Raw genomic sequence first — 26,108 nt, 5'->3', positions numbered from 1 at the left:
TGCCTTCAATTTGATGAGATCATATGGCAAAGTAATTGACATCTACTCTAGAAACTGCACCCATAAAAGTAGAGAATTGTAAAAACTTTGGTCTTGCATATAGTAACTGAAGGTTTGCTGTAATAGGCTCATTTTTTTGTAGGCAGTAAGTCAGCTATACTTTTGAGAAGCAAAAAACAAGCTCCAAGTGAAATCTGGAAGGCTTTTTTCAATAACCAGTACAAGAACTTGGAAGTACTACACATGAAAATATATCTTTTCCTACTGGTTAATACAAGATGAGTCCATCTGGAAAAAGAGTGGGTCCATGAAGAGATCGAAGGCTTCCTTTTTCCATGCCCTTTTGGTGTAGGCATAGCCACTCAGACTGCTCAGCAACTGAGCACCAGCTCGAAAACTGGGGATGTTGTACACACTGAGGGGAAATGAAAAGAGGACATGGTTTCAGTATATACCAAAGGAAAAAGCACAATTAGTATATAATCTCCATCAAAAGCATCTTCACAGTTAAACCAACATGATGCATTCACTACAAAAGGAAAATGTACGTGTGTTCTGCATTCTTGCACAAATCATTTAAAAAGCTTCATCAAGGTTAAGATTTCTCTGGTCACAAAATGGTTGGCAATAGCCCCAAATAATAAATATAGTTTCCTCATTATTTCCTACATTACAACAGTGACTACACTTCAAAAGACAGGGGAAGGGATCTACAAGAAATGAAACCAGCCTAAATATAAACAAAACAGGAATGAAGGGCATAGGAAAGAATAAAGTAAGGGAGGACATTGATGGCAAGGGAATAAACAGAATTATAGAACAGGAGTGTAAAAAGATGGTTAACAATAAAGTGAGAGGAACTGCCATTAAAAAGGAGTTAAACAGTCTGTACAGCAATGCACAGTGTCCGTAATAAAACAGGGGAACTGGAGGCAATAATACATTGCGAGGAATCAGACACAGTAGGGATTACTGAGACATGGCTACAGAAAAAATCTGGACTGGGAATTAAACATTTCAGGGTATAACATATTTAGAAAAGATAGAGGGGGAAAAAGGGGAGGTGGAGTAGCTGTACTTATTAGGGATAACATAATGGCAGTAGAAAAAAAGTTTTGCAGCGATCAGCAAGACAAAAATAGAATCCATGTGGATAGAGATAAAAGATAATAAAGGATCAATCACACTAATAAGGGTAGTCTACAGACCACCCAATACTGGAAGGGAGGTGGAGGAAGAGATATGCAAACAAATTAGGGAAATGAATAAAAAACAGAATACTCATCATGGGGGATTTCAACTACCCTGATATTAATTGGCCAGAATAGGTAGGTAAAGGGGATAAGGGAATGGAGTTCGTACAATGTGTACAGCACTCCTTTCTAACCCAGTATGTAATAAGCCCAACAAGGGAGGATTCGCTTTGGATCTAGTAATGGGGAATGAACCAGAGCAGATAAAAAAAGTAAAAGTAGGGGAACATCTAGGCAATAGTGACCATCATATAAGATGCTTTAAGATAATAATTGAGAAGGACATAAGTATGACGAAGACCAGGGTAATAGATTGGAGAAATGCCAATTTTGCAGGGCTGAGCATAGAATTTGGGAAAATAAAATGGACAACAATACTGGCAAACAATGATGTAGAACAGCAGTGGGAAATATTTTAAAATGGTGTTCAACTATATTCCACTAAATAACAAGAACAGGCTAAACACTAAATGAGACACCATGAATGAATGAAGATATAAGGGAAAAATTGAGAGTAAGGAAAGAGGCATACACTAAGTACATGGACAGCAGGGGAGAGCATGACAAGAGAGAATACAAAGAATAGGAGAGAAGTCATAAAAACAATTAGGCAAAAAGGAACTATGAAATTAAATTATCAAGGAACATAAAAAATAGTAAAATATTTTACATGCACATAAATAAAAAGTAAAGCTGGGATGGTAATAGGGCCAATACAGGACGGACAGGATATCACAGGCCACACTAGAGAGATGGCAGAAATATTAAATAATTACTTTGCTTCACCAGGGAGACAGAACGGGTGGACATGACATCAGATGATGAGATTAGAAATGAGATAACTGCATTTAAAATAAAGAGAGAAATATTAAATAATCTAATCAAACTCGGAGGATAAACCCGTGGTCCAGACAGATTACAGTCGCGCATTAAAAAAAAAAAAAATCTAGGGAAGAGCTAGCAGAGGCATTACTACACATATTTAATAATTCGTTAGAACAAAGTGCAGTGCCAGAGGACTGGCAGATAGCTAATGTTCTATGTCCAGGGAACTATAGACCGGTCAGCTTAACATCGGTAGTAGGAAAAAATAATGGAATCCCTACTAAAAAGGAGAAAATAGAAGAACATCTAGAAACCAAAAATATAAGTGAATAGTCAGCATGGATTTCAAAATGGAAAGTCTTGCTTGACCAACCTAATAGAATTTTTTGAAGAGGCAACAGAGAGAGAGTAGACAAGGGTAATGTAGTAGATGTAATTTATCTAGTTTTTCCAAAAGGCCTTGCAAAAGGTACCACATAATAGACTAATAAAGGTGGTCAGAGTATGCAGAGTCAGGGGACAAGTAGTAGAATGGATAACTAGCTGGCTTCAAGACAAAGCAGAGAGTAGGGGTAAAGGTTAGCTATTTGGAGTGGCAGAAGGTAGGAAGTGGTGTCCCACAAGGATCAGTGCTGGGACTACTGTTGTTCACAATTTATATTAATGACTTAAACTTTGGAATCAAAAACACAATTTCTAAATTTGCAGATGACACCAAATTTGGGGGTGGGGGAGAAAAGAGAGATAGTCAATACTGAGGAGGACTGCAACAAGTTACAAGACGACATTAATAAACTTGAAGAATGGGCACATAATTGGCAAATGAAATTCAACACAGATAAATGTGAGGTATTACATTTTGGTAAGAAAAAGAGGTGTCACTTATTACTTGGAAACTACGAATCTGGGTGGGGTAGGAGAGCAAAGGGATCTTGGAGTTCAAATACACAAATCACTGAAAGTAGCGACACAGGTTAACAAAGCCATAAAAAAGGCAAACCAAGCACTAGGGTTTATTGCTAGAGGGATTGAATTGAAAAGTAGAGAAGTTATGCTGAACTTGTATAGAACCTTGGTTAGACCACACTTAGAATACTGCATACAATTCTGGTCACCATATTATAAAAAAGGATATGGGAGGCACTGGAAAGGGTGCAGAGGAGATTTACAAGGATGATACCAAAAATGCAAGGGTATACCTATCAGGAAAGGATGATCAGGCTGGGTCTCTTTTCTCTTGAAAAAAGGCTGAAGGGTGACCGAATAGAGGTCTTTAAAATTATGAAAGGTTTTGATAGTGAGAGTGTTTCCACTTGTGGGGAAGAGCAAAACTAGAGGCCATCACTATAAGATAGGCACCAAGAAGTCATAGGGAATTCAGAAGGAACTTCTTTACCCAGAGAGTGGCGAGAATGTGGAACTCGCTACCACAGGAAGTGGTTGAAGCGAATAGTATAAATGCATTTAAGGGAAGGCTAGATAAGCATATGAGGGAGAAGGGAATAGAGGGTTATGTTGATAGAGTTAGATGAGGAAAGACGGGAGGAGGCTCGAGTGGAGCATAAACGCCGGCATGGACTGGTTGGGCCAAATGGCCTGTTTCTGTGCCGTATATCCGATGTAATCCTATGCAAAAGTATTTCATTGGCTGTAAAGTTCTTTTGGTCGTTCGGTGGTCATGCAAGGCGCTATATAAATCCAAGACATTTTTTCTTATTTAAAAAAAACTTACACGTCAAGTCTGAACAAAAAAAAATGAAAAAGCAAAATACTGGAAATCTGAAATAAAAACAAAGTGCTGGAAATACTCAGCAGGTCAGGCAGCATCTGTGGAGAGAGAAACTGAGTTAACGTTTCAGGTTGATGACCCTTCATCAGAAACATTGGGGCAGAAATTCCGATCCCCACGGGTGTGTACGCGCTGTGTACTCACCCGTAGGTACATCGGAAATGCCGGTTTCAGGCATGCACTGCGCATGCGCTGGAAACCTGCATTTCCAATCGGTCAAGAATCCTCTTGACAGATCCTCCAGCTGCCCTGGAGCAGGGCCTCTGCGGGTGGAGTGTTCGGTTTTTTGGAGACCCTCCGCTCGCAGAAAACACTTACAATTCTTGCGCCTGGTAAAAGCAGGCACAAGGCCTGGTTTTACCAAAATAAGAGTTGAAAAAAGTTTTTAAAAAAAATTTCCACTGATTTATCATTTAAAAATACTTTAAAGAAAGGTAAGTTTATTTTTAGCCCCGTTAAAAACTTTATTTTTTCGAAAATTAATTTTTGTTTAAAATAGTTCATATGTAATTTCAAGTCATTAAAAAAATTTGAAGTTTTTTTAATTTAAATTTTACTATGTTTTGGGGGTGATCTCTTCATATATTTGACAGGTCTTCCTGTCATATCTATGAATGGAGATTCCCTTCTCCAATTGGCTCCCCATGGCCCACGTGATCCCAGGGACGCTGTGAACTGCCTGCGCCTCTGGGATACGTAAGCACTGCGCGCCGGCAGTTTGGAGAGGCCCAGGAACAGAACTCTGTGCCTCCCGGGAGCCCTCCGGTAAGGGCGCAGATTTTTCCAGATCGCAGTCCTCCGCCAGCGGGAGGCCTGCGAACTGAATTTCTGGGCCATTAACTCAGTTTTTCTCTCCACAGATGCTGCCTGACCTGCTGAGTATTTCTAGCACTTTGTTTTTATATTAAAAAGAAATTGAACATTTTTATGCAATTAAAAGAAAAAGGACAAGAAAAGTCATTACATCCTGTGGTGTTATCCAAAACCAGACGTGACACGATGAAAGGGAGATGATGGCATCATAAATACAACTTCTTAAATGCCTCCACATAAGGCACAGAGAAGCACGTGGGATATAAAGACTTTTGTTGTGTGTTCGTGCAACATTTTTCTACTTCCCACAGCCATCATGTGGCCCGAGTAAAAACTGCCAATTTAGTGTAAATAAGTACTAAATCAAGGACAAATTTCTGTTGCTTACTAAAAACTAGAAATTCTTTAAACAAATTAAACAATTATACACTGCAAGAGGTGCACTGATTCCAAGACTGCTGCAGTCTTTTCCAATTATATGTCTGAGATCCAATCTTGGAGGAGGCAAAACCTTCTACAGCTCAACACCGGAAAAACTGAAGCAATCAACTAAATGCCTCGGCTTCTGACTTCATCTACTTTCCTAGTTGCCCAATCAAGCTGAACCCAGTGGTGTACAACCTCAGCATTCTGTTTCAGCCCTGTGCTAATCTTTCAATTTAACACCTGATCCGTCACCAAGAATGTTTTCTTCCATCTCCAAGACATCAACTTATGACCTTACCTCATCCTCTCTTGCTGCTGAAATGCTCATCTATATCTTTATCATGAGGATGGATTTCTCAAATGCCCTCTGCCAATCTCTCGGTCTCTACCCTTTATAAACTTCAGCTAATCCAGAATTCTATTTTCGGTGTTTTTTCTCAGCACAAAGTCTCTCATGCCCAACAGCCCCATCTTCATCCAACTCCATTAACTCCCTGCCCTTCTGTGAGTTTCAGTTTCAAGATCTCCATCCTAGTTCTCAAATCCGGACATGGCCTCGCCAGGAAATCTCCAGCCATATATCCCAATCTGGATTACTGCTTGTCCCCACTCCCTCCACCATCCCCACTGAAGGAGTTGTAGGAACGACGACTGCAACTTATACTGTATAAGCAGTCCATCTCATATGAGACGTATGTTGGAGGGTTGAGGGTTAATAACCGAACTGAACAGCATAACCTTAAAAACAGTCGATGCAGCAAGAATTTGCTGCTGGCAAAGAGTCTTAACATCTGCCAGGAATACTCGAGCAGGGATACAGACTAAAAGTCTTCCCTGGCCAAAATCCAGAGACAGCTAATCATAAAGTCTGGTGATCAATGGACAGTGCAGTGCGCTAAGGAAGAGATACGAAAAGAATGCATCCTTGATGAATGCTTTTTTGGGGGTTAAAACGAGCAAACACCACGTTACGATCAGCTCTGCTATGTCCACAGGGAGGTGGGGATGTATTTTTTATACCTTTGTTCCTGCTGAGACAAGAGTTGAAAAGGAGTGGCACTGCAGTTGGTGGTGAGCGGCGAAAGACCCGTCTAGAGAGATGTCCAAGAACCTCAAGTGCTATGGAACTGATCACTCCACAAACCTTGAAGCCGAGCTCTCGGTAAGGAACAGGTTTTGTGTATCGTATTTATTATTGGAATAATAAAAGGTACAGTACTTTAGTTTAACTTCCATTGTGTATGTATTGTCTAACTGTCATTCCACTTGGGCCCACAAATCCTGGAATCAAAGAATCCTACACCACCATAACTGCATCCTGCAATTCATTTTCCCAAACCATACTGCCTTACTACCTCTCTTCTGGACTTGAAAAGCCTCCTTAAAAACAATTTCCTTCCCTTTACCTCCCTGCCAAATTCCTTCATTTCCGACTCAATGTCTACCTTTTCCTCTTGCTGTTCATGAGGAGAGCTAGATCAATGCAGGTTATTGCTGTTTTGGCGTATACTGCGTTATAGGTAAAAGAATAATAAAGGCCAGAATGTAGGATCTAAAAGTGTATGGCATCGCATGTTAGGAGTTATAGTATTGAGAGATTCTCTCCCTAGTAGTAAACAAACCATTTTTAGTACCAACTATGAAACATTTCAACTGGCTTATACTGACACACAGCTAAAATGTCTTAGAACTTCTAGAGTGCATGGAAAGTTATAATGGTAAATGCGGTCGGCATATTGTCACAGCAACATCCCACAAGCAGTTAATTTTTTTGGGGGGGTGGTTGCCCCAGTTTAACATCTCATCTGAAGGACCGCACCTCTGGCGATGCAGAATTCCCTCTGGACTACGCTGAAATGTCAGTCCACTTTTATAATCCAACTCCTTTATCCCAACTGCAGGCTCTGATCCACCAATTGTGTCTTACAGCATTGAAGGCAAATCAGACGCACAGAAGTTTTAAGCCCAAGGCAAAGAGGTAGCAACTGTGTCAAAGTGACATGCTTGCTTACATGAAAAAGTGGTTTCCATAGGCTGAGTGAAGTAAGCCTAAAATGTATTGCACAGGCATATGTGAAACATAGACATTTATATTAACATGACTTCTCACTAACTGAAAGAAGCCAAGATAAAAGGTATTGATTTATTTTGTAGTGTTGAAATTCTATAAAAAGTAAATTTTGATCAATTTAGCCTGAACTCTGGGCCCATGAACTCTCAACATCATATCAATCGGTTGAAGTAACTGTGTAAACATTTCATCTTTTTACCTATGGTTTCTCAGGTATGGGAACACATAGTACAACAGCCGTGAGATGAGAGGGACTGCTTTCTCCTTTTCATCACTGCGGTAAACCATATCAAGAAGAGGAGCGAGCAGCTGAAAATAATTTCAAAAAGGCAATTCAGATAAAGGCTACCAGAAACACAAAGACCAAAGACTTCACTTGAAACTAAGGCACAAGTCAGGGGCCAAAGGAATAAAATCAACGTGATGAGTGAGGCATATAAGTTGCAATAAATTGTTTTATAAAAATTATATACAGATTATAGGCCTTTCAAACTTGCTCAAAGCTCTACATTTTGGCTAATGTAATTGGTGGCTCTCACCCTCTGGTGAGCTATATTGCTTCATTTAGCATCGTTAACAGCAGGATCACCAATATTGCAATTCTAAAGCTAATTCACACATTCAGCAGAGGCTGCATTTTTTGCCAGTAATGAGGGAGCACATCAGCCACAGCATTGAGGAGAAGAATGCAGAGGACCGACCAAAGGTAAACTTCGGAGGGAACTTTTGACTTTAACCCGCTTTTGCATGCCTCCCGACAGGCACAGATGGTACGAGTTGGGTCCTGGGAGCAGGTTACCTGCCTATTGTACTGGCTACAGGCGAGGTGAAAATAAACAAAACGCACCGAGAAAAAGAGAGAGAGAGAGAGTAAATATCTTCTTGTTCAGTTAAAAATTATCCTCAGAAACGATGAAGAACATGTTTACCTGGAACACTACATTTCCCACATTACAACAGTGACTCCACTTCAAAAGTACTTCACGGGCCGTAAAGTGCTTTGAGACGTCCGGTGGTAATGAAAGGCGCTGTATAAATGCAAGTCTGTCTTTCTTTCTTTCATTGAGGTTAGCAATGAGGTAGACTTGTATAATGAGTTAACTTTTAAAAAAATTATCACAAGGTTGTAGAGTAGAATACAGAATAAGGAAGGCATTTAAGGTTGCTTGAGAAATAGTACAGTGGGAAAAGTTTAATCATATCAATGAGAATTATCAATGTGAAATTATAAGTTTGTACACACACAGCTGGAATATGGTATTGAGATAGAAGATCAGCTATGATCTCATTGAATGGCGGAGCAGGCTCGAAGGGCCGAATGGCCTACTCCTGCTCCTATTTCTTCTACATGCTTACCTCAGCCAGCAAAGTTAGCGCCTGCACACTGTATAAAGAAGCAACTGCTGTCGATACCACTGCGGAGGGTGGGGAGAAGACGCCTTGAAGTAAAGGAAAAAAAGTCTTACTTTTACCAGCGACACATCTAATACATTTCACCAAACCATTGCAAGTCCCCAAATATATCCTGCACCAGTGAAGAAGTTAGTCCCAAAATTTACAATCAATTTTAAACAAATGAATGAGCCGTCATGTCAGCATCCAAACTGCACAAAGTTAAAATCCTGTCCACACACTGGTGAACAGAGTCTAAGCTATTTATTACACAGATACATTAGTAAGGCAAGTCATTTGGCATAGCACAACAAATCTGATCATTCTACATTTACTGCTTGCGCAATTTGCTGACTGTGTACCACAATTTTTGCATCAAAGTCCCAAAAATCAAAAATGCCGAGTTCTGACTGGATCCAAGCTGATAACAAATCATCAGTTCTATTTAGTAGCTTTAATGTATTTTTCAGTGAAGAGCTCATTTTTCGCATTGTGATTGGATACACTTCCACGGCAATATACGAGACAACTGCACAAAACCAAGGGCAACCAGCAAGTGGCCCAAAACACCAACACAACATGACAGCAGAGAAACACAAAACATGTTAAACACAAACTACTCCCCCTGCAAATAAAAGACACACTCTACAAACTTCACATAAACAAACCATCTTCCTGATTCAAGCCAAGATATTACACATCAGCAGTAACTTCCACTTGGTCATTCAGCATGTTCATCTCAAAATACTGCTCCCTTCAAAACACCTTGTTGTTTATCACCACCTCCTGGAGCAGGAAATTAAAGTGCTTACATAACTAATCATGTTTTTAATGTGAATAAAATATTTTTACAAAATATACGAGGGTAGAACAAATAAAGAGAAAACCATAGCCCAAGCTATGTGCATCGCCAAAACAATCTGGTTGCTTTTTCAGACATTATACTTCTGCCCTCTGAATCAAAATCTCTTCACCTCTCTTCTGCAAGCTGATCAGATTATGATTGAATTGCCCAGTATGCGAGGTGCTACTACACTTTTTGCTTACATTTGTAAAATTATCTTGAATGTACGAGTATCTGACAGGAACCCAGCATCCTGGTTCAAGTTTTTTTTACAATTTTATAGAAGGAGGATGCCTCAACAGGTGGTCTTTATAAGACGACTTGGGACAATGAAATGGTATTTCTTTCTGATAACCAGTTGCCTTGGGTGGTAATCAGAACAAGGCACAGATACCCTGTGGTCAGTAATGGACATTCCACTGATGCCATAGAATCATACAATAGTACAGCACAGGAGGCCGCCATTCAGCCCATCGAGTCTGCAGCGCCTCTTTCGAAGAGCAATCCAGTTCAGTCCCACTCCCCCTGCAATTTTTTCTCCTTCAATTATTTATCCAGTTCCTTTTTGAAGGCTACTATTGAATCTGTATCCACCGCCCTATCAGGCAGCGCATTCCAAATCCTAACCCCTCGTTGGGTAAAAATGTTTTCCCTCATGGTTCTTTAGCCAATCACCTTAAATCTGTGCCCTCTCAGTAGCAACCCTTCAGCCACTGGAAACAGTTTCTGAAGGGTGATAAGTAAGTGATGTATAAAAACCCCGAGTGCAGCTCGAGCTTGTTAGAACAGATATCACGCTGTTCTCCAGAACAAGGTAATGGTACTTCTGTATTTTGCAGTGCTGTTAATAAAGTCATTAAAGATAATTTGTTGTTGTGAGCTTGCTTATCTGGCGCCTGAAGCCATAAGCCTCCCATCATTAGTCAACACTTCCATCAGAAGTATCCAAAAAATATTTCTTCCAAAGTTCCTTCAGCTTCACTCACACTCTTTCTTTTTCTCCTTGCTGGCTGGCTGTCCACCTTTCTCTGCCTCGTAAAAACACAAGTAGTTTTCTTTACGCGAGAAGCATTATAGAAGAGCAAGTCATCATTGTTAAATTTTCCATTACTGTATTCCCAGAATTTACAACAGACAGCTCAAGAGTAATGTTAGTATTTAATGTGTTGAACACATTTGGTGAAACCATTACACAAGTACATTTGTCAATCAAAAGTCTAATAGATTTATGACAAAAGATAAATTAGCATTTCAAGTGGGGGGTCCCAGAGTTCTGATGATGGGTTTCCACTCGAAATATAACCAATCTTTACCTTTCAGACGCCAACTGAGAGGCTTGTACTGCCAGCATGGTTGGTTTTTTATTCTCAACTTCCAGTATTTGCGGTTAAATTTTTTAATCTAATGACTATAATTTATAAAATACTAAGCAACTGCGATTATAGGAAGAAGCCTTAAAGGGTACAGATTCAAAATATTCACCATGTTCGACAGCTTCAGAATTGGCCTCCTCCAAATAAACCTGTGGACCAGCTTTTACTTCGAGGTTTCTGCTCAGCCAACTGGTCTGTTCCAGGGAGGAACCAACAACATTCCCTACAGCTTCAATTATTTTTTGGGCCACCTCCTTGTAAAAGAAAGCATTTTTTTTTTTTTTTAAAGCACAAAACAGTTCCATATACAAAATACATAAAAAGGTACTAGAAATGAATATAATAAATATAGCTACGAGTTCAAAAATGTTCCATCTTACCTGCAGATCTCTCTGGTCCTTTTTGTTTTCCAAATTAGGACTTCTTGACACAAAGTCATTTAGTATTCTGCAAATTAATTTTAAAAAGCAAGGACATTAAAAAAAAAAAATTGACACGTTGAAATAAAATGAGCTGCAAAAGTGTCACACCAGAACAGTGATATCTGCACAACTCTGATGTTCCTTCATATACTGCAAGCAGATCTCAAGCAAAGACTCTACATAAGCTGTCCATGTGTACACTCTACATGTCTTCAGAACAAGTAGAGCCGTCAGGGGCCAATAATGGACTCTGCAAGAATCGGAGTCCACCCAGGAGTATAAAAGTACTCTTGTAACCTTGGGCAATTTAAATGAGATCAAGGGGCAAGGATGCATTTCTAGAGAGAAAGAAGGATTGAGAGATATGATGAGAAGTCATGTAATCTATCAATAAGGAACAGGCTTGTTGATCCTAAAGAGCTGGTTCAGTGTTTCAAAAATTAAGAAAATTCAGGACACATTTTTAAACATATACTTACAAAAATTCATGCAGAGGATTAAAAAAAATAGAAGCGTGTACTTACCCAAGTAACAGGAAATGTCCAGGTGGAGCCAAATTCAACTGAACCGATTCCTTTAACAGACCCAACCAAGACGGCAGAACATCCTGCAAATTGGCTATGGAAAGCCTGTAATAAAGGACATCAATTAAGGTCAGTTTAGTAAATTGTTAAAAGTAAAATATAATGTGGGGGGGGGGGGGGGGGGGGGAAAAGACTTGCATTTATACAGCACCTTTCACGACCACCGGATGTCCCAGAGCACTTTTCAGCCAATGAAGTACTTTTGAAGCACAGTCACTGTTTTAATGTAGGAAACGCAGGAGCCAATGTGCACTCAGCAAGCTCCCACAAACAGCAATGTGATAATGACCAGATAATCTGTTTTTGTTATGTTGATTGAGGGATAAATATTGGCTATAACTCCCCTGCTCTTCTTCGAAATAGTGCCGTGGGATCTACCCGAGAGAGCAGACGGGGCCTCGGTTTAACGTCTCATCCGAAAGACGGCACCTCCGACAGTGCAGCACTGGAGTGTCAGCCTAGATTTTTGTGCTCAAGTCCCTGGGACTTGAACCCACAACCTTCTGACTCAGAGGCGAGGGTGCTACCAACTGAGCCACTGGCTGACACTATATGGGACAACGCTTTGATCCTCATTCTGCGGAGTTTCTGATCCTGACCAGGTACTTTTGGAGTGGATTCCAAGCATCTTTCTCAGAGAAAGGAAAACAGAAAAATAGCAGAGTGCATCTTGCTCCACCAGGCTATTTATCGCCTTGCAGCCACTCAAGTGTATTGAAGTTGGTGTCCCACCTTCATGACCTCAGGAGGTTTAAGGGAGACAAGAAACCAGTAGAAGAATGGGGTGCCAGCTCTCTCAGAAGGCATAAAAATTATACTTGTACATTGCCAAATGATGCAAATAGATCCCTGGTTCAAGCAAAATTCTACTTTGTAGTGTCAATTTGAAACTACCTTGTGAAAACTGTATTCATCCAATTCAAAACTATGGATACCTGTGAAGGACATACACAGTGTAAATGTAATCAATGGTTTTTGTGGGTTTATATATCAAACTAGCTGGGGGGAGCCCGGCTTTGCCAGGGCTGTTTTGGGCTGGGCGGTTTAAATCGAGTGCCAGGCTTTGGGCCCTGTCTGTGTCCCTCTGTGAATCTGCTGGCGGGCAAGATTTCTACCTTTTAATACCTTGAAAGATGAAAGTGAAAGTACTTATAAAACGTTTTTGGTAAATCTTATGTTATTTTTAAAAGAGAAACTAATTTTTTCAAAGCTGGATAAGGAGAGTAGTTTGAGCTGCAAGCAGTGAAAGAATGGCTGGCAGATCCCGGAGATGAAAATGATTAGTCCCGCCCACACACACACTTAATACCTTGAAAGATGAAAGTGAAAGTACTTATAAAACGTTTTTGGTAAATCTTATGTTATTTTTAAAAAGAGATACTAACTTTCAAAGTAGTTTGAGCTGGAAGCTGCAAGCACTGAAACAATGGCTGCCAGATCCCAGAGATGAAAACGATTAGTCCCGCCCACACACACACACACACCGATTGGCCAACCATCAGGGGACCGTACTGTAGGATTGGTCAATCGTGACGGCACAGGATTGGTCGAACCTTGACGTCAGTCAATCAATGCTAGCAGATAATGAGTTTAATTTTGAAGGTTTTTTGCATAAGGTGCGAACAATTTTCGTCCGACCGAAAAGTAAATACGCTTACCAGCGTCCCGGAAGCGTAAGCTTTCTTCGGAGGTAACGCGCGCGTAGGTACGCCGTATAACTTTCGAGCGCATAGCCGGACAGACGCACACCCGAGGACAGACAGACAGAAGGAGACAGACAGATCGACCGCTTTATATATATATTAAAAAAGATATAATGAAGAGCCGAGAATGGGTAGAAGCTATAATCTAATGGATGAGTTCAGACCAAATTGAAACATCTGAAGACTGAGGTTTTACCACAGGCTTTCAAACTCCTACTCATAGTCCATTATATCTGAGCATCAATTGGACAAGGTGCTAGAAGTAACTTTCACCCTCAAACAATCATATCGAGAACACATTCCTTTATGAAAATCTTGCCCTGACATCTCTCAACGTGTTGTTACATTTGTCTTGTACCATTAGAGTAATATAAAGCGCACTTTAAAGTTTACTTCACTTCAACCTTTCAACAGTTTTGTTATATTTGCATTGCGTATTAAGATACAAGAAAATGTTTTAAGCTTTTGAACAACAGAATTACCTCTGAAGTAATGCAAAACTGAACTGCAGCATTGGGATATCAACCAAAGTTGGTTTCTGGAAACAAAACACAAAAAGCTGTCAAATATTCTAACCTAACTTCAAGTGGATTTAAACAAATTAGCATTTGAATCTCTTAAAATTGTAAACACTTATAGACTCCCTGATAGATTGCTGTGCTAAAGGTAGAAAAATGGGGAGAGCACTACAACTGGTCTCAGCATTCCTGGTTTAGGGAGAGAAAAAAAAAGGCAGATTCTTGCTGCTGATCACAATCCAGTGCCACCTACTACAGGTGTAGACATCATGCAAGTAGAGGGCGACAATGGTGGAGCAGCCTGGTGATAGTCACTAGTCTTACATAATCACTTGGGCAAATAATCAGAGAGTTGCCAGGCTGTAGAAGTGTAACCCAACGAGTCAGTGCCTTGGAGAGTGGAGGAAGGGCTGAACATTTGGGTGGAGTGGAGCAATTTGGTTCAGTGACTTTTCCTTTCCCCAAAAGAATTTGTTCTTTAAAATGCAATTTTTATTTTCTATGTTTCACCTCATCTCCTGTGCCACAGAAATTTCTCCGGCTGAGAGGAGGGCTGAAGACTTGCTCCCAGACCTCTACCAATATCGCAGGAAAACCAATTGTTAGTAGGCATTTAAACCTAGCCTCGAGTGATACATCCTCCAATTTCTTATCCCCCCTTTTGTGGAAAGGCATCTGGCTTCTCCTACGTATGATGGCACAGCCAAGAAGGAAAACACACTGTGTGGAATTAGACATATACTTAGCACCATGGTTAATCTCCAATGCCCTGTTATGTTCTCATATGCCCCATTAAGTGAGGTTAGCAGAAATCCCTCCCAATAACAATGCTTTCATATTTTTATTTTCAAAGAGTACTTGGTAGAAAATAAGCTTTTTTGGGAGGGAAGTGGCGACTATTTTATCCCATTTAATTCCCCTTCACTTCATCAGATAAAATTGTTCAAGGCTGAAAACTTCTCCACAACTGTCTTGTCAACAGTGCCACTCAACTATGGCTGACACACAAGTGACTCCCATTCCCAACCCAAAGCCAGGTATTAGACCCAAATCACCTGACTAGAACCCCAATGCCCTACTGCCTGGAGCTACAATCCTTTCCAAGTCAGGCAGCAATTTGGTTTTGTTTGATGATATTAAAATACACTAAGCCCACATCCATCCCCACCACCAAAAAAATGAACAGACGTGATCACCTCCAAGAAAGTGAACCCGAGTATTTTAAGAAGTGTACATGATGCTTTACCTCTTCTCCTTTGGCTTGGGGTGGCTTTTTGACAACTTCCTTTATCAGTTGTAATATACTGTCGGTGTTGAGCGTGTTAAGTGCTTGGACCAACCCTACCAGTGTCAGCTGAGCTTCACTGGCTACAGGCAGAATCTGCATGGGCAAAGATGAAGACAACCTTCAAATTATAATCTAAAGCCTGGCCAAAAAACTTTACACTTCTTAAAAACAGAGGCCTAGAAATTCAGTGGGCTGCGCCACCCATTAGCGCCCTAAGAAGGCACTTAGTGGGTTGTACGCCACTGGCCACACCTCCCGCTAAATTTAGTGGGACGCTAATGGCGGCGCTAGCCGTTAGCGCTGCGCCGCTACCGATGACGTCATCGGTGTGCGCAGCGCCCCGCTACTGCCCCGATCGCGAAATTTAGTAGCGCCCCCTGCTGTAATGCCGGTCGCAATTTGCGACCAGTTCAGGGGGGCCTACCCGCGGCGGTAGAGGCGCGGGGAGGTCATTTTTTTTGCTGGCCGCCTACCAGCACCTCTCCGCGCCGCCGTCCCCGGCCTCCTGAGCCCCCCCCGCGGAGTGCCGGCTGTGTCCCAAGAGCCCGGCACTTCTCCTCGGTGCCGGGCTCTTTTGCCGGCACTCGCGCTCTTTGAGCGTGCTGCAGCAGGCCCCTCCCCTTTAAGAAGGGGAGGAAGGCCTGCAGTACCACAGCGCGCTGTGCCACAGCATGTGGCGCTGCGGCACGTTGCGCTGCAATCTTCAGTTGCAGCACCCCAAGAGGGATGCGGGGCGCCTCGAGTAGCGCCGCGCTTCCCTCTGGGGTGCTGAAAGTGAATTTACGGCAGGCGGCCGTGACGACTTCCGGGGCGGTACTTCCGGCGCCCTGGTGACCCAAACAGGGCGCCACTGAATTTCTAGGCCAGAATATTTTAGTGGTAAACTTTATTATATGCAACAGACTCATTTGCTGTGAAAATTTTCTGCACCAAATTGTTGGCACAATCATTACAATGGGCTGAATAAAACAAATATTAACCCTGTGACTGTCATACTAACAATGAAAGACAGGTAAAGACCCTCTGGTCCATCCAGCCTGTCCCAGACAATTGAGATACCTTGCGTATCACAATAAGCACTCCACCCTACCCGAAACCATGCGATCTTCTGGGAGAGGGGAAAAACCAGATAAAAACCCCAGGACAATTTGGGGGGGAAAAATCTGGGAAATTCGTCTTGGCGATCAAAACTAGTCCAGATCATCACACTGGCCCTGAAGTACCTATCTTTTGGAAGAGGTGATGTCCATCCCAACCAGAAGCAGGTCCAGCTCTCGCCTGAAGTCATGGACCAGTTTATTCCCGTCACTGTCAAGCTGCAGGGACTGATGACAAGTCTACTGGATGTGGAGGTGTTATACTTGGCTGTTTTTATGATGCGGGAATGTAAAGCTATAGAATTTGGACCGTTGATTGGCTTTAAAAATAGTTCTTGCAAACCCATCTTCAACCAAAAGCATAAAAACAAAAAATTCCTCCCATTAAAAAGGACCATGATAGTAAGAAGGAAAAAAATAAAGTTTACAAGATTCACTTAAATTTAAAAAAGGAAAGACTTGAGAAATTTAAGTGCATCTTGTAAACTTTATTTTTCCCTTCCTACCATCATATATAGTGTCTTCCAAGACCTCAGGATGTCCCAAAGCACTTTATAGCCAGTTAAGTACTTTTGAAGTGTAGTTACTGTTGTAATGTAAGAAACACAGCAGACAGTTTGCATACTGCAAGCTCCCACAAATAGCAATGTGATAATTACTAGATAATCTATTTTTAGTGATGTTGGTTGAGGGATAATTATTGGCCAGGACACCCAGAGAGAGGGAAAAGGTAGAGCATTAGATAAAAATGAGTATAGTTAGTTGAAAGTTTCAAAAATAAGAGATAATAGGAGTAAAAAGAAATGTAAATCTTGTATTTAGAAGCACCTCTTTATATCCTCAGGATGTCCCAAAGCATCCCAAAACAAAATTTTGAAATGTGGTTATTGTTATGTAGGGAAGCACAGCAGTCAAGTTTGTACACAGCAACATTCCACAAACAGCAAATAAACTCAATGTCAAATTCATCTGTTTTGGTGGTGTTGGGTGAGGGAGCAATAGTGGTCAGGACACCAAAAATAATCTCATTTGAATAGTTCTATGGGATCTTTTACATCCACCTGCACAGACAGACAGGGCTTCAGTCTAAAGTCGTATCTGAACGATATCATTGGCAATGCAACACTCCCTCCGTACGGCATTAAGGCGTTAGCCTAGATTAAATGTTCAAATCCTGGATTAGGGCTTGAACCGACAACCTTCTGACTCAGACAGGAGCGCTACTAACTGATCCAAACTGGAAGAGAACCGGGGGGGCGGAGACAATGATTGGTAGGGCAAGTGTAGGTAAAGTATTCACAAGTATTTTTAATTTTATATGTTTTAGCCATTTGAATTAGTGTAATTACATTAATAAAAGTTGTGCCTGATGTTTGAGTAGCTTTGTTACAGTAATAGCAGTGGGTGTCTTTTCCTTTAAGCATTATAGTATACAAGAACGACAAACTAGTATTTAGCAGGGGAGTTATCCCGGTGTCCTGGCCAACAGTGACTACACTTCAAAAAGTACTTCATTGGCTGTAAAGCGCTTTGGGACGTCGGGTGGTCGTGAAAGGCGCTATATAAATGCTAGCCTTTCTTTCTATTTAGAACAGAAGAACATAAGAAATAGGAGGAGTAGGCCATTTGGCCCTTCGAGCCTGCTCCGCCATTCAATAAGATCATGGCTGATCTTCTACCTCAACTCCACTTTCTTGAACTATCCCCATATCCTTTGATTCCCTTAATATCCATTTATACATGAACTGAAAGCAAATTGAACTAGTGACCCAGGAGACGGGAGTTTCCTTGCACTCAATGACAGTTAAGAACAAAAATAAAACTAACATCCTTGCAACGTAAAAGTGTCCTGAGTAATAACCACAGGTCTTACCTGGTTTTGACTCAGTTTCTTGCTGCTTTTCTTCTTGTTCCACACTGCTGCCACAGCCGCCATCAGGTGGACACCCATCTGTGTGGCAAATGGATTCAGGAGCTCCAGAATTTTCTGTCTAAGTGTCTTTTAAAACAAAAGATCAAAATCTGAAAAATGGGCCTTAAAACACAATTTTTTCCCTCTATTCCATTTTCACAGCCCAACTCGCTCTCTTTTTATTCATTTATGGGGATGTGGGCATCGCTGGCAAGGCCAGCACTTATTGCCCATCCTTAATTGCCCTCGAGAAGGTGGTGGCGAGCTGCCTTCTTGAACCGCTGCAGTCCGTGTGGTGAAGGTACTCCCAACAGTGCTGTTAGGGAGGGAGTTCCAGGATCAGCGATATACAATGAAGGGATCAGCGATATACTTCTAAGTCAGGATGGTGCGTGACTTGGAGGGGAACTTGGAGGTGGTGGTGTTCCCACGCGCCTGCTGTCCTTGCCCTTCTAGGTGGAAGAGGTCGCGGGTTTGGGAGGTGCTGCCGAAGCAGCCTTGGCGAGTTGCTGCAGTGCGTCTTGTAGATGGTACGCACTGCAACCACAGTGCGCCGGTGGTGGAGGGAGGTGGCTGCAGGTGTGACTGCCCGATCGCAGTCTTGTTCTCTCTCTCGCTGGCTTTCCCAGCATCCATAGCATACTGAAAGCCCGCGAATAAAATCGATAAGCATTATAGCTTTAAAAGAAAGTTTTCAGTAAAGTTACAAATGTGGGGGAAAGCGTCGCCTCCACAGCATTTTTTTGTTTCTCTAACTCTCCAGTGAAAGGAAGCAAATTATCCCACAAAGCTTGGATTTACTGGCACACTGGAGGTCTAAGATTACTGCCGGATAATCTGAATAATTTACAGTATAGTGAACACAGTTCATCATCAAAGATGATAACGTAGGGCCTATATTGGTCATCAATCTGTGTGTTCCAACTCCAGTCAGCTCAGCCTCATTTGACTGAAGACAAAGTTAGATTTCAGCTACAAAAACATATCAAAAGAATTAGGAGTCGGCCGCCATACAGCTCCTCGAGCCTGCTCCTCCATTCAATAAGATCATGGCTGATCTTCGACCTCAACTCCACTTTCCCGCCCGAATATACTCAATGATTCAGCATCCACAGCCCTTTTGGGTAGAGAATTCCAAAGATTCACAACTCTGAAGAAATTCCTCATCTCAGTCTTAAATGGTCGACCCCTTATCCTGAGACTATGTCCCCTAGTTCTAGACTCTCCAGCCAGGGGAAACAACTTCTCAGCATCTACCCTGTCAATCCCCCTCAGAATCTTATATGTTTTAATGAGATCACCTCTCATTCTTCTAAACTCGAGAGTATTGGCCCATTCTACTCAACCTCTCCTCATAGGAATCAATCTAGTGAACCTTCGTTGCACCACCTCCAAGGCAAGTATATCCTTCCTCAGATAAGGAGACCAAAACTGTGCACAGTACTCCAGGTGTGGTCTCTCCAAAGCCCTGTACAACTTTAGCAAGACTTCCTTACTCTTATACTCCAATCTCCTTGCAATAAAGGCCAACATGCTATTTGCCTTCCTAATTGCTTGCAGTACCTGCATGCTGACTCCATGTTTCCTGTATAAGGACACCTAAATTTCTCTGACCACCAACATGCAATAGTTCCTCAGCATTTAAAAAATATTCTGTTTTTCTATTCTTCCTAGCAATGTGAATAACCTCACATTTCCCCGTCAGTCTTGTGCTACGATGAGTAATGCCTGTTGAAAAATTCTAATGACACAACAAGACTGCGTTGGATTATTGTGGCAGGGGAGTTAGTGGCCAGAGTTATACAGCTTATTATTGAACAAATAAACCATCTTTTCCCCATTCCTCCCCCCACAAAAATAGGAACAAATCGCGACTAACTTTGGTGGATTTAAAGTAAACGGAAGATGAGCCCTTTGCAGCATCAAGCGAATTCATGGGCTTTCTCTGGGATTCTTCTCTTCGGACTACACCCCAGAGAAGAGATGTAGAGTTGATGATTAAAGGCAATTCTTCAAGGATGGCATTCTTAGCATTCTTCAAGTTTGTGAAATCACCTGTGATGGTAGACTGGTACAAAATACAGATAATGCATGAAGAAAAAAATATATTTTTTAAAACAGAGAAAGCTGAAGTTTACAAGAACTAAAAACATTTTACAAAAGTGTTGGAAATGCAGAGCAGGTCAAAAGCTCTGATGAAGACACCCGCCTGAACCTTGAACCCATCGCTTCAGCCAAGGGCATAGATGCACAGCTCGTTCCCAAGTTGCCATTGATACCCAGGTATGGCTGCCCCCTCCCTGAAATTTTAATCGACCTTTTTTCTGTCAAATATAACTGGCCCACTGTGCCTTTCCTGTTCTTAGTTCAGATTTCCAGCATAAGACCAGATTCTTATTTTTTCCCTGCTCTTCAAAGTATGGGATATTACTGCTGAGGAATGAAACTCTTGCCATTTCATGTACTGTACCCGGTGTCAGCATTAAGCACTCCCAGGTCAGATATAAGAGCTAGATTCAGAGTAAAGTTCCCTCTACTCCACCCAACAAGGTTCTTCAGCCCCAACCTCAAGAGCACCCCTACTGCACCAGTGTGACATTTTCCACACCGGTCTTCTCGGAGTGAGAATGTTAATTAGGCAAATTAGAGATAGTTTTGTGCTGTGGACTGATGCCCACTTGGAGCTTGATTGAGACTGCCCAAATCCATTTCGCATAGGTCCCTTAAACCTGGCAGACAGAGGGGACATCCATCCAATCAGAAACATTCATTCTGCTGCTGTTTAAACTTGCACAGTAAGCTTTATTCCTTAAAATATCTGGAGTAAACATTTTTAATTACTGAGAAATACAACTAAAGAAATATATATAGTAATTTTCCACCCCCCAACCCCCCTTCCAGCAACTGTCTCCCTTTCTCTTCTGAAGTCAGCAATGCACCTGCCAGCATCTCACCAAGTGGCTATTGTCCATGTGTGAGCCTAGCCATTAAGTGTAAACAGGGTATTCAACCATGGAGGAGGGAAGGAATTACAACTGATCCTAATCCTGTCCTCACCCAACACACTCATACTGATTTCCTGAGTTCGGGCTACAGGAGGAAAGCTAACCATAGACCCCTCATGCAGGACAAAACAGGATGGGTAATACTGTGATAGTAGCTTCTCTATAAACGGGCCAAAATGTGCATTATTAAAGTAGGAGTTAAGGAGAATATTTATTTTAATCGGAGCAATAATCTGGACCTCTGAGCGCATCTAACAAGACTCCTACAATTGGCCCAGAGAAGATATGTGCTTATACATGTTGAGACCTTTCATACTTTCTTTTCTGTTACCGCTCTCCAAATGAAGTGAACCATTGTCCATCTTTCAAGACATTTCATTCCCACTCTTCCCTCTCCCCTCCAACACATTCTGCAATTAGGCCTTCTTCTCACCACCCGCGCTGTGTCAACAACCAAGTGCAGCAACAGTGTAGGCGCAGGAAATGTCCGAAAGTGTATACTCTTCGATTAACTATGAAGTACCTTTTTTGCTTGTGCTGAGCTGTCCAAAAGGCAATAGTGAGAAATGGTAGTGAGGCCTTCCAAAAGGGTGAGTGGGTAATCTGGAGGGATATTTTCTTTTTTGGTAGTTGTGCTAGGGAATGAAAATTTTTAAAAAAAGGTAGAAAAAGTTTAAATTAATCAATTTTTACACCACCACAGCCATCCAAAAAAAGTCTTATGTTGTCCAAGACCTGTAGCTACAGAAGCCATTCCAATCCGACACTGCCTTGTTTATATTAACTGCCTCGGATTTGAGCTGTCGGGGCCTGGAGCGAGCACTGGTTGAAGCACCACATGCTCAAAAAATATTTTTAACGACCACCTCTTCTCTTTACAGATTTGCTGTGTATTTACAGTATTTTCTGATTTTAGTTTAAAACAACTCTATGCAAGTAGGTAAAATGCCCAGGGGAGCTCAAGTTATAAAGAGTCAAGCCCAAGAGGAAGCCGCTTCTTAGCGACGTGAAAGCAACAACGTAAATCCAGATCCCGATCTGACTCTGGGCAGAAACAAAGCCAAATAGTGCAAGACTTGCTTGGATGTTAAGTGCTCGGAGAAAAGCAATAAAGGATCATACCTCAGGGAAATGAAAAACCTAACTTCATTTTTACAAGTTCAGACAAGGCACGAGCCTTTTATTAACTGGCAAAGAGAGATTACAAAATATCCCCCCCACTGCACAACTGCTTTCAGCCATTTAGTTTTATTTTCCAGTATTCTCCTGACCGGCGCACAAACTCTGGTTTGGACTTGCAACCTTCCCAGTCCATATACCTCGAAACCACACTGGGCAATGTATTTACCAAATGCGAGATTAGGAGGTTAAACTATGCGAATTGGCATATGTAATCACCCAAAAAATACTTCAGAGTCACTGTTCCTCCAGATCCTTTCTCCCAGAGGTGACTGATATACAAGGATTAGAGTATAGTTCTTAAAAGGACATTGGAAGTTTTTTATAATTAATTTATTCATTCACAGGATGTGGGCATCACTGGCAAGGCCAGCATTCATTGCCCATCCCTAACTGCCCTCGAGAAGGTGGTGGTGAGCCGCCGCAGTTGCTAATAACAGTTACATATACAACTGAATGACCCCCAATATAAAAAGCAGTATTATTGCTTCACTTCAATCGCAGATTAAAACACACAACAAATATTGTTGGTTAAAAAGCAAGCAGATCAATGGCAGAGTGATGGAAGCAACCACACCGCCACCTTAAACAAACATTTAGCCCCGATGAGTTAGATGACACCTATCAAAAATATTAGAGAAAAGGAATACTTCTATACCTTGCTGTGCTCTTTTCACTTTCACATTCATACTGTTGAACAAGATCATCCAGGTTTCTACAGATCCGGGCAACAAATGGCGCAACGACCAGTCCTAAGGATTTTCCAAGGTATGGTAGGGAGGCAGTAACCAGGCTCACCCATGGTGGGTGAATACTATAACCATATTGTGGATGCAAGGCTCTGACAACAGCGGATACAAACATTCCCTGGGCGGTGATTGGCTGGGACTGTACATAGCCCATGGCTGTAATAGACTGCTGGAAGCTAATGACCTTATGCCACTCCTTTGAAAGGTCAGAGGAGGCCTCGTGTTCATCAGCTGTCTGACCGAGATGGTGCTCCAGCACAATCAGGACCTGCATCAACTTCAGGAGTTCAATCTGAAGAGGGTGCTCGCTCCAGATCTGGTCCTGACCAAAGTTAACGAGGCTTTCCTCGGAGAGGCCTTCTTCAATTAGTTCATCACTGGATTCTGCAAAGCTGAGTGTGTAACTCTTCTCGCTGATGTACATGGATGCAGAGAGGGAAAGCAGCACGTACTCCTGCAACTTGCAGTTGGACAACAAGCTGCTGATGAGATCAATGCTTTTGCCATCAGGTGATTTCGCAATTGCAACCAGCTGAGTCACGATCCGAATCAGGACTTGCACGCTATTCACTTGGACATCCCTGTTTCCTAACAAATCCTTGTGACTCAATCTCATCTGGCACGGGTAATAGGATCTTAAGAAATTCAGACAGAGGTAAGTTAGCAATTCTAATAACGAGGAATGGTGATGGCACTTGGGCAATGCCTGAGTTGGAAGCTTGCCATAAAAACTGAGGCCCAGGAGGGACTCCTGGTGGCGAGCCAGAAGGTTATGAATAAGATTCAGCTGGCTAGTGGAGTTTGTATCCAAACATGTGGCAGACAGTGCCTCGATGAATTCTTTGGGGGTAGTTTTCAACACAGCTTCCAGGACAGAAAAAGCATACAATACCCGTTTGGAGTCATAAGGTTGCATGTATAACAAGACATGCTTGAACAAAGCTTCCACTAAGGCGTGCTTCTCTCGCTGCCGTTTTAAAAGCTTTTCTCGGTTAATCAGCTGCAGTTCCAAATCTATTTCCTCCTCGTCGCTGGATAGCGACTGTGACACTTGAGTTCTTTCAGAGTCAGTGTGAACCAGCATCAAATGGGTTTTCAGTTGGGGAACACCGCTGGCCATCTTGTCCATGTTAGCTTTGTCATGTGATCCAAACCCATCTTCTTCAGTGGTGCTAATGGTATCTTGATGCTCTGCGGACGGTGGCGAAGCCGAGGATGTGATTCCTGAAGACAGAGCTCCAGAACTGGTGTCGATGGATTCCGAGTGCTCGCTGCTATCCTTGCTTTCTTCCGGAGGGATATTTTGCGATGGCTCGCTACTAAAGGAGTGGTTGGTGGGTTTTCTCGACACCTCCCGTTTCAAGGCTGATCTTTCCGGATCTCCTTCTACTTCAGCCCAAAGAGAATCCCTGTCCACTGATGAAATGTGGGCAAATATAAAGCTTTCCTCAGAACTAGTTTCAACCATTTCCAGTGGTGTGCTAAATGCTTTTGGATAGGTAGACACCCTGTTGTACAAAGACTGGAGATCTTCTGAAATATAATTGAAAAACAATTAAAATTTACCTCTTGCACCAGAGGTCTCCCTCAAGTAATCCTGGATTGGACAGATCTCTCTTTGGACTCAACTGGGTCAACATTCATATTTCCCCTGATGGCTCAGTTAGTGTCTAGTTGCTGTCTAGTGTGGAAACTAGGCATACACACAGGAAGATACCAGACTTTATTTCTGCCGAGTTACCTGATCTTGTCCAGGGTGGCAATTTGAAAGGGGACGATTGGTCCCAATACTCCTGGACTAAGGACCGGGATGGTGCAGTGTGGGGTGGGGGAGGAGACATCATCTCCTGTTCCTGACAACTATCCCATGACTCTAGCTGGGAAGAGTACAAATTTCGACATCAGGCGAGGACAAGATCCAACTCAGCAGTGATACATTCTATATTTGAACAGCCTAACTTCTCGGTTTCTGTTTATACATTGGGGCTGGGATGGCACATTGGACAAGGCACAAGAGTTCCCCTGACATCTATATCCCCACGAAGAGTCAGCAACGGGAAGACTGAAGGAAAGAGAGCAAATGTTTGCTACATTTAGTGGTCTAGAAATAACATATTGGCCTAGAAATTCAGTATAGTCACGTTCGGGGCGCTACAGTCGGGCGGCCGCTAAAGTTCGCGCCACCTTCGCCGATATTCAGTCGCATCGCCCCAAGAGGTTGCTGCTGCGCTAAAACAGGCGATGCACGACTATAATTAGGCGCTAAGCCGGCAGTCCGGGGCGATACCCCCGAGGGCGGGCGCAGGTGCGGCGAGTTGCTGATTGACGGCAGACACTCTGGCGCCGGTCAGCTCTTAAAGGGGGAGGGTGGACTTGTCTGGCTGCCATGCCTTGCGCACTGCAGCCCTGAAGCAAGGCCTGACCAATGCTGGTTCATCAGTTCTACGCCCTGGACCATGGTGAAGCCCGCTATTCTTCCAAATCCCATTGTACGCTCTTGCTGCTTGTCCAGGGTCATGGGGAAGGAGATGTACTGACCGTCTCCTTCTGAAAAGGGCATTGTTCACCTGTCAGATGCAGCAATGTACCGCGAACTGGGAGATGTTGGCAATGTCCCCAGTAGCGGATTGGAAGGAGCCGGTGGCATACAAGTTGAGAGCCACCGTCACCTTCACTGCCACCGACAGAGACGTCCTGCTCCTCAGCTGTGGCTGCAGATCTCTGCGAAGCAGGTGGCAGATCACAGTGACCACCTCCCTTCTGAATCGCAGCCTCCGAACACACTGCTCCTCAGACATGTTCAGATATGAGAACTGCTGGCGGTATACCCTGGGTGGGTAAGGCCTCCTGTGCCGACACCTGTTG

At 42.5% G+C, this 26,108-nt stretch overlaps 1 protein-coding gene across 4 annotated transcripts in view; it reads right to left on the bottom strand.

The window, feature by feature from the left end:
- The window catches only part of dop1b (DOP1 leucine zipper like protein B), a 168,609-nt gene that overhangs the window by 19,444 nt on the left and 123,057 nt on the right, over positions 1–26,108 (bottom strand). For 3 of the 4 annotated variants that reach the window (XM_086007130.1, XM_086007129.1, XM_086007131.1), the window contains exons 19-30: positions 23,153–24,776; positions 21,839–21,950; positions 20,190–20,378; positions 18,272–18,397; positions 15,260–15,394; positions 13,978–14,033; positions 11,733–11,837; positions 11,167–11,233; positions 10,896–11,040; positions 8,534–8,616; positions 7,377–7,486; positions 266–415 (exon numbers count right to left, since the gene is read on the bottom strand). In XM_086007130.1, coding sequence (XP_085863256.1) covers positions 266–415; positions 7,377–7,486; positions 8,534–8,616; positions 10,896–11,040; positions 11,167–11,233; positions 11,733–11,837; positions 13,978–14,033; positions 15,260–15,394; positions 18,272–18,397; positions 20,190–20,378; positions 21,839–21,950; positions 23,153–24,776 — 2,902 coding nt within the window. Of the gene's footprint in view, positions 1–265; positions 416–2,029; positions 2,096–7,376; positions 7,487–8,533; positions 8,617–10,895; positions 11,041–11,166; positions 11,234–11,732; positions 11,838–13,977; positions 14,034–15,259; positions 15,395–18,271; positions 18,398–20,189; positions 20,379–21,838; positions 21,951–23,152; positions 24,777–26,108 lie in introns of those variants that run through there. The other variant, XM_086007132.1, reaches the window with a different exon arrangement.

This window comes from Somniosus microcephalus, chromosome 14 (assembly GCF_052327205.1).
Source record: "Somniosus microcephalus isolate GS21.2 chromosome 14, FLI_Smic_1.0, whole genome shotgun sequence".
Taxonomy (NCBI): Eukaryota; Metazoa; Chordata; class Chondrichthyes; order Squaliformes; family Somniosidae; genus Somniosus; species Somniosus microcephalus.
This window is presented reverse-complemented; position numbering and strand designations above follow the sequence as displayed.